Below are 12,742 nucleotides of genomic sequence, written 5' to 3' on the forward strand. Positions count from 1 at the left end.
CATTAGTGATTAAATACTGTCATAGTTATACATGTATACACCCAATCACAACTGATAAATTAACAATGTAGCATCAGACAGAAAGCTTTAGGTGGCTGGCTAGCATAGCTGCTATGCACACACAAGGGGCTTGCATGTGAAGCTTACTATCCTGAGAACAGAGACAGCCAGAGGCACCAAGGGCAGAGGTCAGCATTGCTGCTGAAGCAATGACAGGGAGATCCTGGACCTTGACAAGCTAACACTATACAATATGATACACCTTGGATGAATACTTTTCCTATTCCTTCTCAATTTCAGAATAATCTTCAGCAGAGACCAAATCTCCAGCTTGAGGAGGAAAATGACAGCAGAAGTGGATTCACAGCATCTGCACGTTATTGGTTAACAACTTAAAAACAAAAATAAAAATATATGTTTATTTTAAATGTTTTCCCAAATACTTCAATACCAGCTATGCATTACCTGCTGCTGAAAATGGAAAGTGAGTTTTATGCAGAGAAGAAACATGCTGACCCAAGGAGTTGTACATGACTTCAGAAGAAATGTAGAAATTCAGTTTATAAAAATACTGCAGGATTACTATTAATGGAAAACCCAGGGGACGTTTGTATTTTCATTTTAAACCACTGCTTGCACAGCTCCTAAATATTTATATTTGTACAAAGTTACTTCATAAAACCTGTAATAGGATGACTTAGAAAAGAAACCACAGTCTAGCTAATTTGCTTTTTAAGAACATTTCAGAAGCAAACTGCTATACTCTCTTCTCTTTTTCCACATGTTTAGTAATACTGTATTCCAATCTTCCCAATTTAGTTTCCTACATAAGGATTTTTAGAAAAGAGTGAATACATGCGTCAGTGGCATAATTTCTTAATATTGTGCTCTGTCTATATCACTTTTCTTACAGAACCTCCCTCCCCTCACCCCCCAAGAAATAAAGGTTAATACTTGCAGCCAGAAGAGCATCTGTTCAGGCCCAGATGTTAATAAAACTAAAGAGGTGTCAAATTCATCCAGCACACAGAAAACAGTTATTAGAAAGAATGCACGTGACCGAGGAAAAAAACTGCACATGCCAAGAAGTAAGGTGATCAGTTAGTTAAAGAGTAACACAAGCAAGATAAATTGATCCATGCTACATGCTTTCTATCAAGTTACTTTTGTTAAACTAGCAGACCTATTTCTCTTCCTTCAACCAAGATGAAGGGTGACAGTGTTGTGCAGACATAGCAAGACCATCTTTACCTTACACATTTACAAAAAACAAAAAACAAAAAAAACCCAAAAAACCAGAAAAAATGAAAACAGAAGTGGGAGAGGGATGACAAGGCTAAACTCCACCCACAAAACCAAAACTATGTGTTTATACAGACCAGATGCAGTTCTGAACTCTTTAAAAAAAATAAAAAAATCCCCCACAAAACCCAGCCACAAAACCTCTTAAAATAACAGGATTCCCTAAAGGCTATCTAACAAGACAACTGTATATAAGGATTGTTGCAGAAAAGTCTTCATATATATGAAAATGGGTGAAACTGATGATATGTGTATTGGCTCTAGTTTGGAATAAGCACCAGAGAACAAGGTAATCAAAGGAAGTTAGTAGTGAAGAAAGGAAACACACAGACAGAACAGTGGGTAAGAAAAGATAAGAACAATAGCCTTGTACTTGTTGCAAAGGAGAAAAGGGAGCCAGAAAAGAGAAAAAGATAGGATGCCACAGAAAAACAAGCTAGAAAGATCTTAAAGGCAGATTTTGCATGAACTTAAGTGAATTAAAATTATTAACAGAAAGGCCAAAAATACCAAACCAAAAAGGAACAGGCCAAGCTTGCAAGGCCCTTACATTCAGCTTGAATGCATTTCTTTGGACAATTTTTTTTTCTTTTTTAAGACTGCATCCAATCAATTCCAAAATTTCAGTGACGTCAATGAGAAAATTGGAGAACTCAAAGGGGAAACGGGGGCACATGGAACCCCTGGCATCTTCTGGCTGGCAGAGGCAGAGTTTCAACCGCTTCTAGCTCTTTATAGATCAGAGAACCGGTTGATGGCAGAACTGAGCATATTCCAGCAAAACAATACCCCTCATCTTATCTCTGCCCATGTCCCAATTGAGTTTAAAATGTTGGCACCCTGAAAGAGAAAGAAAAAAAAAGAAAGAATAAGAATGTTGGAGGGAAATAAGGAAGCAAGGAGAGGACGTAGACTTGAGGAGCAGGCATTACAGAATGCTCCAGACACAAAAAACAGAACAACAGGGAACAATGTCCACAGATCGCAGGCACTGCAGTGACTCCTTTAAATGAGGAGAACGGAAGAGTTGAATTGCAGGAGGCTTGTTGGGAAGAACAGAGGGATACAAAACTTTTTAGGAACATTCAGTGCTGTCAGCCCAAGACTTTTTACTCCCTAATTAAGAGGGTTGAAGTTTCATCCTATTGGATCTTTGGTGGTTCTCTGTTTTTAGTATGCTATATATTGCTTAGACATTTCAACAGTAAGACCTATTTACCTTGAGACATTTGCATATTCTCTTTATCCATAATTTTTTTCATTATAAGCATATAATGCTACAAACCTTTGTTTAAAATTATGCTGTGTTTGGCTAAAAAGAATTCAAGGAGGAGGACTGAAGTATCTGTATAGCTTTTCATGCATAATTCACAGTGATCTGAAGAAACTTTCCTTGTTATAAAAGCCTCATCAATAATATTATAAACTGCCTAACTGCTTAAACTCTTTCAGATTCTCTCCTAGGATATCTTATAATGCCTAGCTTAAAAATCACTTCACCCTGACATATCAGGTACATTAGGTATTGTGGGGGTAAAGCAAACACACCATTTCTTATACCTGATAATGTCCTCAAGTACTTGTCTTTGACCTAAACCACTTACTGCCTTTATTGGAATTCCTTTCACTATGCTTAACTACAAGGCAGCAGAACTCAGGATTTACACACTGTTGCAACAGTATTGCAAACACGTGCACAAGTACTCTCAAATTCTGCTTTTCAATCTTTCCTGCCAGTCCAAGTACAAAATTTGTTGGTTTAAAGAAGTCATGTTAGGCAGCTTTTATAACAACAAACCCCCTCAAACAAACCAAAACACAAGCAAGCAAGCAAAAAAACAAACCCACAAAACACAAAACCAAAAAGCCCTAGTAACTCAGAACAGAAAAGCTAGAAGCTGAGTCAGAGAAACCAGAGCTCGCAATATTTCAAAGAACCACCGAGACGACAGGATTCTGTTGGTGAGTCTTAGCTCTGGGCTAACTAACAAAAACAGGTAGCTTTCTAGTGTAACAAATTAGTGTAACAATACTGCACACATGGAACTCAACCCTCAAATAAAAACACGGAAGTGTTTTTTAAAGAGTCTCTTACGAAAGCTGACCTAAAACACTTCCTCAAAAGCTAAACCCTCCTTGCATAAATCTGTCAAAGTATGGGATGTACAGTATCTTTTCTTCACAATTATAAGACTTTTTATTAAAAAAATATCCACTGTATTCAATGTTATGAAGACTGCTGAGTCTCCCTAAAGACAAGCATTAGCTTTTAAATTTATCAAGAATTACATTCAAAAGGTGATTACTGATACATTCACCCTGTCAAGCCCACTGACCTTGCTCAACAAGCAGTTCTCATGTTTTAAGAACAAAACTGTACTTGTAGTATTAAGTCCTACAAAGCACTAATATAAAACTTGCAGTGTACAGTCTTGAGAACAAATATAGTCTGGTTCAGTTTCCTCTTCAGCTAAATAATTAGAAAGAAGGGGTTGGGGAAAGCTTGAAACCTCACAAGCCCCAAGCAAAATTTTGTCTTCTTGTAAATCAAAAGCAATTCTCTTGAAGGACTGCACTTTTCACAGCTTCTTAGTCTAACGATTCTTCTTAGTAAGAATGGAGAGTTATGATAAAGTCTTGAAAATATGAATGTTAAACTGGCACAGTTTAACAAATTTATTACCAAGAGTACGAACACTGTATTCGGATGTATGTGTGTGAGTACATATACATTTGTGAGTACACACATATATGTATTTCATAAATAAAAATACATATAAATAGCAAGACAAACAATTATGATATAAAGGACTCCTAACCACAGATGTCCTAGTCATAGTCCAGAGACTATTAGCTTCTGGGAACCCATGACCCGTCATTTTTCAAATCAAGTGTTGTTTACAGATTATCAGTATGAATATTAAGATAATTCTCTCATTAACTTGAGTACTCAAAGGTTGAGTATCTTAGATAATGAAAAAAATTCAATCAGTATGGATGCTTTGAGTCGCTGGAAAATGCAAAGCAAACATGTTTAAGGAACATAGTTAAGTAAGTCTATCAGCATTTGTTAACTCTAGGCATTTAGGTGTCCCCACTGGGCTTTGGATGGGCATACTGATTTATCTGCTGAAGTAGCTAACATCATATTATAGAGTAGAAGTTGCTACAAAACATGGGCACGATCCTGATAGTGGCAGCATTAAAAACAGCACACAGACATTGAGAACATCAGTCCACGGTCTTAGCACTAACTGCAGCACCTGTGAAAAACACTTTGTTACCTTCAAGCCCAATAGAAATCCATTAATTAGCCACATGGACTCCAGAGCTACAGCAAAACAAATGAATCCCATCTGGCAGCCAAAGCCCTAGGAAGCACTGGGCAGAAGCACACCAGTGCATCACACCCACTCAGGTCTAACATGGTGGATGTTAAGCTACAACCATCTAGCCCTGCCTGATTGAGCCTGAGTCAGACAGAGAATTTGAGCGTGCCCACATCACACTTGCCAGTGCAGAAGTTACCTAAGGCCACCAGTGCTGGCTCTGCAGGCCAAGGGAACTGGGAGTGGAAAGCACTGGGGCCAACCTGTATGCAGGCAAGGGCCCACTAATTACCTCAAAGTCTGATGGAGACTAGATAGCAAAGTTGCTTCTGGACCTGCCCTAAACCTCAAATAAAAACCAAAATAAAATTTAAAAAATAATGCATTTTGTAGCACTGCCTTAAATTGTCCCTGTTGGACTCAAGTTGGCTTTGCATCCCTCCTTTTGCCACAGTTAGTTTTGACTCTTGAGATGGCCAAAAGGCATGAGCATACTGATTGGTGAGACCATAGTCTCCATGCACACACTGATTACTGATTTATAGGCTGGTTTACCTTGGGCCACCCCTCATTAGACACCGAAAAAGAGAGGCCAATTTAACACTTTGCTTGCTGTGCAAAATAAAGGAATTGGCTGTATTTGTCTCATTTATAAAGAAAAATAGTAAGAAAAACATCTGTTTTCAAAGGAGGCACCCAGGCTTTAAATAAGCACTGCTGCTTACTCTTACAGTCATTAACAGAACACTGACCTGTAACATGCATCTGGATACAACACCTTCAGGTACCTCAGGAAACTTCTGTCGCAGGTCATGTAAAACCTGAATATCAATTTGCTGGCTTCCTTGGGCCATTCGTATATTGCCTGGTCAGGATTGTTTTTCAACAGGCAGTTTTAGGCCTTAGTAAAGGGAGTACTCATCTCTTCTGTCCCAGCATTTTCTGGAAGAGAAAGGAAAGCCTTGAGACATGGAAAGCAGGCATTTTTGATGTAACAAAAAAACACTCCACAAAAAAATGAAACACAAGTTTATCAATAACTGTACTGCAATACTTTCCTAATTAAAATTTGTATCTGACAAGATCACAGCAAGTCCACAAAAACAGAGGATTCCATTAAAAGAAGAAAATTGGTTTACCATAATTCAGTAGCAAATGTCATTTTTCCAGCCCTTGACTACTGAACAGTCCTTAAGACTTCCTGCTAAATAGTTAGTCCCCTCTCAATCCTCCTAAGACCTCTTATTTTTCTTTCCAATTTCTCTAACCTACATTAAAGCAATCCATATCACAATACACTCTATTAGAACAGTAAATTCTATAATCTCCATCTCAAGTTCCCTGTACAGTACTAAGAAGTTTGTACTTACTCCTTATGTAAATTTTATCAGATGGGCAAAAAAAGCACCTTCACAGCTGTTACAGCAAAAACTCCATGGAAAGAAATTAATGCATGTAGAGTTTTCACAAAAACCACGCAGAACAAATTGAAAAACAGTATTTAAACCCCATCATCACCCTAGTGCTTCATTTCAATAACATATTTTGTATTCTAGCTCATTTTTCAGTGTCTGGAGTCTCAATAAAACACAATTTCCAATTATTACTCCAAAACTGCCAACTATTATAACAATTATCTTAAAATTCAAAGAAGTGCTACAGAGAAAGTTTTCTGCATCTCCATGAGACATAAAATTACTTATGGGGCATCATCCAACGCTTCTGAAGTCCAACTATGTGTTGGTAGTATGCAAAACTTGAGAGACTGCTTATTTTTATTTTACTACTGTACTTTTAAGTTTCAGTGGCTTAGAACCAAGATGGATGCAGGCAGTTAGTGCAGAAAGAGCTAGAATTAACATCCACTCTATAATTTTGCTGAAGTTACTAAGAAATTTTTGTACGTGTGCAACAAATGTGGCAACATGGTGGAATATGATTACATTTACCGTATTCTGGATAAAAAAAACCCCAGTAGGCTCTGATTCCACTATCTTCATTCACAGAGAAATATACTCCAACATATTCACAAAAACAAAAAAGGTTTTTTTTTTCCATTTCAATTACAAGGGGCAACTAATATGGCTGCACTGACTACATAACATGAAAAATGCACTTGTATCATAGAATATGAAGGTCTCTCTCCAATCATCACTTAAAAAAACCCCAACCTACTGCAGAGCATCAAAAGATTATTAACCTTACAGAAGTCTGAAGTAGAAGGTAACGAGGCCTCATGAGGCCTCTCTACTATAGTAAAAACAGATTAAAAGGGTTTTTTTCCCCAAATATTGATGTTGCAAAGAAATTACAAAATGAACTCAGTCTCCATCTCTAGAGGAAAGCTTAAAGGAACTGAAAGTTACTTCGACAGATGCATGCCAAAGGAACAAACATGTAGTGCTGTCGTCAGCCACAGAACTCAGGATTCAGCAGCAGGACATGCAGAATGTTGTTAGAAAGTTATATATACCAGTGGCAAATAAAAGGCACAGATGCAAGAGTGAACAGCCAAGACTGCCAGTAAATAGACTGTAGAAGAAAAAGGTACCAACAGGAGGTAAGGGAAACTGCTGGCAGCAACATTCTGGCTTCATTCAGAGACTTGGGCATAAAAATAAAGGCAATACAGCATCATAGAAGTAAAGAGAAAAATCTATTCAAGAAATTAATTACCAGAAGGAAAATCCAGCAATGGTGACTCAGAGAAAGTATTCTTCCTAAAACCATTAATATCAGAGTTTAATTACAAAGCAAAACTTTTAAATACTGAAGTGCAGTACAATATAAAGTTATGCTTGTAGTAATGACCATTTACTGATCCTTTTACATCCTGCTTCTAGCTATTTCAAAAAAACCCCTTCAGTGTGACTTTATAATGTTGAAAAGAGACACACAGAGAGATCCTAGCGCTCATTTATGCCAGAAATACTAACTAACCGGAAGAATTAATTAGCTGTGTTCTTTTAAAGACTACTGGCATGATCCCCAGACAACTTAAAAGGCCTGGAAATCGTAACATGATGGAGCTACTGTTGAAGCTTTATTCTGTGAAAACTATTGAAACCAAAGTAAACAATGTGTCATCTCCCAAAGGCTACTCAGATCCATGAGTATGAGTCACAAAATAAACTGCCTCTCTTGTTTATTAAAAAATTCAAAGATGACAATGTGAAATATGATTCAGATGGCAAATACTAGGCCATTATAATGCTGGACAAATAGCTAGCTAATAAATAAATAAATTTTAAAGTCTCCTTTCTTCTGACAGAGTACATGTTCAACATAGAGAAAATTCCTCAATACAAACCTTAATATCACACTGACTTTTCACAAAACACTTATAAAGTAAGTGTTTTTCAGAGTAAATGCTGCCAAACCAGACCTTACAAAATAATTATACCTGACAAAGTCTTCAAAAAGAAGCTGACAGACTAGAATGTTATCTGCACTTCTTGTTCATTACTAATCTTCTCTTACTGCAACTGCACATCCAGTCCATGCTGTAAGAAATATCACAGGCAATTGTGCCGGTAGTAACATAACTGCTGTATAGAATAATTCCAGTTGAAGTTATGATATGCTCATAATGACTGAAGTCCCATTTATGGTCAGCTACCATTCTGGAAACAGCCTTTGTGAGTTCAGGAGAACAGCTTTTGGAAATACGCAGAACTGCCTCAGTAACCAGCACACCTTCACCTTCCCCAAACTCAAATCAATGCAACCTTTATAAGTCCCTTTTTACTGCACCTACATCTAGTAAATTGCTTGTGCTTTTCTGTGGTTTTAATCTCATCTGTGTTTTACTCACATGGCTAAAATGCTATAAAAGTAATCTATCTAAAAGCTTATTTTAGAAACCTGGCTTTAAGTATTTTTTAAGAGAGTGAATGCAGAGAGAAGAGGGCATTTCCTTGTAGCATTAATGGTGCAGATTATAGACACTGTGCATAAAAAGACTGCTGTAATGACAGCAAATCAGATGCAACAAGTTGCAATAAAAGCCCAGTAGAGGCTGCTAAACTGCCTGTTGAGATTAACAGCCAAGGGATTTCTCGTGTCTCTTTTGATGAATCCAAGAGGTGCAGAAAGACAGCAGAAACAGACAAGCAATTATAAAGATGACTGAAAAAAAACCCCAAATCCTAACAAAAACCCCAAACCACCCAATCCCTCTACACTTATCTCAGGTTCCTCCAGCAGGACTAAGTAGTTCCCTCCCCAGTTCTCCCAAACTATGCATCTATCCATTGAATAACTCAAAGAAGGAAACTTATCTTCTCCCTTCCTTGCTTCATGCTTTCTTGAGCAGTACTTTCCCCTATATATTTAGCAACTTTTCTCCTGTTATCTTATCCAAGTGCCTATACAAACACTAAGCCAACAAAAGTCAAAAAGCTTCTATGGTCTGTTTTTTCAGCCAGACCTCAATTCTGACGTTTCACTCCAATAATTCAATAGAAGGCCAACCTCAGTTTACTTTCCATTGAGGAGTTTACACCAAGTGGCTTGAACAATAAAGTATGACTGATATTAATATGGAATACTAATTAAGAGTGTATTTTTGCATCCCTACTGCTTGGAAAAAAACAAAGAAAAATCAGACCATAAATGCCATATTCTTCTCTTGCAACCCACCTCTCCAACCTCTTGCTTACCAATTTCCATACCTACTAGTCCCACCTTTCCTTCCTCACTTATAACTGCATATTCTTGTTACACATGAGACTAAAAACTCTCACTATATGTGCCTAGTAAATGGAGTGGAGAAAAATAAAAATCAAGAGATACCACTGCATGCAAGGCCAACTTTCCTTAAAGAAATGGGTTCCTAGCTCCATGGAGGACTGTACAGTTTTAACTGTGTCACTGACAACTTGCAAGCAGGAAAGAAGAAAAACCCAAGAATAACAAAACCAAAATTGTATGACTCTCTGAGAAACTACACTACAAAAAGCCATTTAGAAATTAAACAGCAAGAAACAATGAAATTGTCTTCTCCCCAACAGACTTTTTCTGAAAGTTTACATGGAGTCAAATATCAGACAGCCTGAATACGCACTTATTTTCTTAAAATTTAGAGTAATTTCGTAAGGGAAAAAATACAGAAACAAGAACATTCTCCCACAGAGTCCCATATTCTTTCTGCAAAAGAGATTAAGAAGTAAAATGACAGAATATAAAAGCCTACACTAACATCACTAATGCTTTAAATGCATATTTTAAAAGAAAGTGTGAGAACTGGATGACGGAAACTGCTTTATTAAATATTCCTAGCAGAATTTAATTGTTCTAATATATTGCTCAGCTTTTCCATGGCTAATTTGAACCATTTCAACAGTTCTTCACCAGTTTCTCTGCTTAAAGAAGAATATTATAAACCCCACAAGTTAAACTTCACTCACTACCATCCATTTCCTAAATAAATAAAAAATTAATAAAATTAGCCCATCACAGATAGTTACTGATCTCACCTTCAACCTAATAAACAGTGACACTCCCATTTACCTATTTGCCAGATCTCTACTCTGCACTGTTCTGAATCCAAACAAGATCACAGAGGAACAAGGAGGATATAAACCTGATTTCATTGTGTGACCCTAAAACTGAAAAAATCAGAACTGCAAATAAACCGAAACACTACTATAATATAATTAATGATGAGCAAGGTCAGAGGAAAATTGTAAACTCTGCAACAGTTCAAAGAAATAATCCGTTCCTACGGAAAATTTATTTTAAGGGACCGTACCTGGAAGCAATTCCTACCTTGAAGCACGACTTGGTATTTTTTCTTCCTCCAAATTCATTATAAAGAGTAATGTCCAGAAATAAACTTTGATTTAACACATTTCATAATGTCTTTTAAACTCCTGGCCTGAATAACAATGTACTATAATGGGTCCCATAGCAAAAGTGTGCACATATAAAACATTTAAAGAGATTTAATCTGTCAGGTATTTCCTTGGAAACTATGAGCAGTTATACAATTTCTTTTTCAAGGAAAATTAGTTAGTTGAGGTTGTACTTTTTTTCACGTTGAGCAAATAAAAAAACCAGGGCTTTGTTTTGTTTGACTGGGAATTATTTTAATTCTTGCTAGGTCAGTCATGCTAATGTACACATTAAGGGATCCTATTAATGGCTTTTACATAAATTTGTGTTGGATTTTTTTTCTTCCCTTACAGTATCTATTAAAAACAAGGCCACCTTCTTTTACTGCATGGCATTCTGTGGATTCTACCAGAGTATAACTGACCTTTCCATAGCTCAGCAATATGTTGGCAAACCTCCTACATGAGCCCCTTAAAAATGAGGTTTCTAAAATCACTACAGAGAATTCCTCAGGAATATGGTTTCTTAGAGAAAAATCTATCAGAAGAGTTATTGAGCTCGTCTCAAACTATTGCTAGAGTTGACAGTTTGAAATTTGACCTGTATTCCTCCCACAGTATGTTAACAACAGAAATCAGGATCTGAAAGATTTCAGATTTGTAAAAAGGGTTTTAATTCATTTTTACTGGAGATGCAGTAGAGGCGAGGAAAGAAAAACACCTCTAAGACAGTAGAGAAGGCGTTTTCAATTCTTTCTACTCTTCTCCAGGGCACATCCAACTGTTTAATAGCAATACTTGCTCACGTGCTTTCCTGTGCACACAGTTCCCACAAAACTGCTAAAAGCTCTACATCACAAGACAGCCTTCTGGTGGAGAACATACTAGTCCTCCTGTCCATCTCCACCCAACCAAATTAATCTAATCAGGTTGAAATTAAAAGGTCACAAGCAGAAAGTCCTAGGCATGCTATTTTTCTTCAGTTTTATTCCCTGATAAATACAGTAAAAGTGCAATTAATTGCTATCAAATAACCACATGAATCTGAAAATTGGGGCTCTATCTATTAAATTGCACTGGAAATATATGTGAAGATAAAAATCAAGACTACTGAATGCCATGTGTATCTTAAATACAATACTTGATGAAACTCAGAAATGGGAAGGCTCAGAATGTTAAAAATCTATCTAGATGAAACATTTCCTTCACCTCAGAAGCAACCATACACTTTTTATGTGCCTTGCAGCACCTGTTTCATGGCAACTCTAAGATGTCACATGGAAATGAAAAATTGCATTACATAACCCAGTCAGGGTATTTTTATAGGTTATATTAATGAACTCTGCAGTAAGTCTAAATTCTCCCTGTGTTAAGATTCCAGTCTTAATATTCTTCATGTTAATTTTACCTGGATAATCAAATCTCTCTATCTTTAAGTAGTTTTACTCCCTTCTTTTCTATGCATCTGCACTTTTGCTTCCATTTGTCAGCTTCCCAGTGAATGAAAATTCCATTATTAATTCATGGGAAGGTCAAGTAGCAAGTATTAACCTTCACATCCCCAACTGTCATGGTATTAGGTTTCTTCCACAGATTAACAATGAGAAAGTTGTGAAGTATATTCCACCTTTTTTTTTTTCCTTCTGCACCCTCAAACTTTGGTTGCAGCATAAAGCTTCCATAAAGATAATCTTCTATGAACTCCCTGGAGTCTACTGTCAAATGCAGGTTTTTTGAAGAAGTTTTGGTTTTAAAAAGTATGCATTATTTCCAGTGCAACTGTTTTGAGAGCTGGAGGAAGAGGGGAAAAAAAAGAAAAAAAAATTCCAGTCAGAGAAAGAGGCAAGAAAACCTATGACCAGTCTCTATTAAAAAAACTTGGGAAAAAAAAATTAAAACAATGACAATGACACAGTCTACACAGAAGCGTGATTAAACTTTTTTTCTTCAACTCACTTATCTCCTTTAAAGTCTGTTTTTGATTGATGACTGAAAAAGATACAAAGCCTTCCTAAAATGAAGCAGTGATTTTAAAACAACCAGTTTAAATCTAACTATATGTTATAATCTCTCACAGATTCTCTGATCACAATGTGCACTAATGTAAGAACATAAACATCCTACTTAGCCAGAAAAAGGGTCATTTTAGCTCAGTGTTGTTTGCAACAGAGGCAACAAAAAGCAATACTCAGGAAGAACACGTGTCTCTTTGTAGCACATCCCTCTCATTCTCTCTGCATGTACAACCTTGTGATTGAGGAAACCAGAGAGCAGTCG

The 12,742-nt window shown here is 36.8% G+C and overlaps 1 protein-coding gene across 5 annotated transcripts in view; it reads right to left on the reverse strand.

Moving 5' to 3' along the window:
• Window positions 1-12,742, reverse strand: part of TAB2 (TGF-beta activated kinase 1 (MAP3K7) binding protein 2) — a 64,571-nt gene that overhangs the window by 14,883 nt on the left and 36,946 nt on the right. For 2 of the 5 annotated variants that reach the window (XM_027733842.2, XM_039385736.1), the window contains exon 2: window positions 5,384-5,573. In XM_027733842.2, the coding sequence (XP_027589643.1) occupies window positions 5,384-5,485 (102 nt within the window). In that variant the 5' untranslated portion in view covers window positions 5,486-5,573. The other 3 variants (XM_039385737.1, XM_027733841.2, XM_039385738.1) reach the window with 3 other exon arrangements.

The sequence above is a fragment of the Pipra filicauda genome, unplaced genomic scaffold (genome assembly GCF_003945595.2).
Source record: "Pipra filicauda isolate LSUMZ 115617 unplaced genomic scaffold, ASM394559v2 scaffold42_size3861933_pilon, whole genome shotgun sequence".
In the NCBI taxonomy this organism is placed as follows: Eukaryota; Metazoa; Chordata; class Aves; order Passeriformes; family Pipridae; genus Pipra; species Pipra filicauda.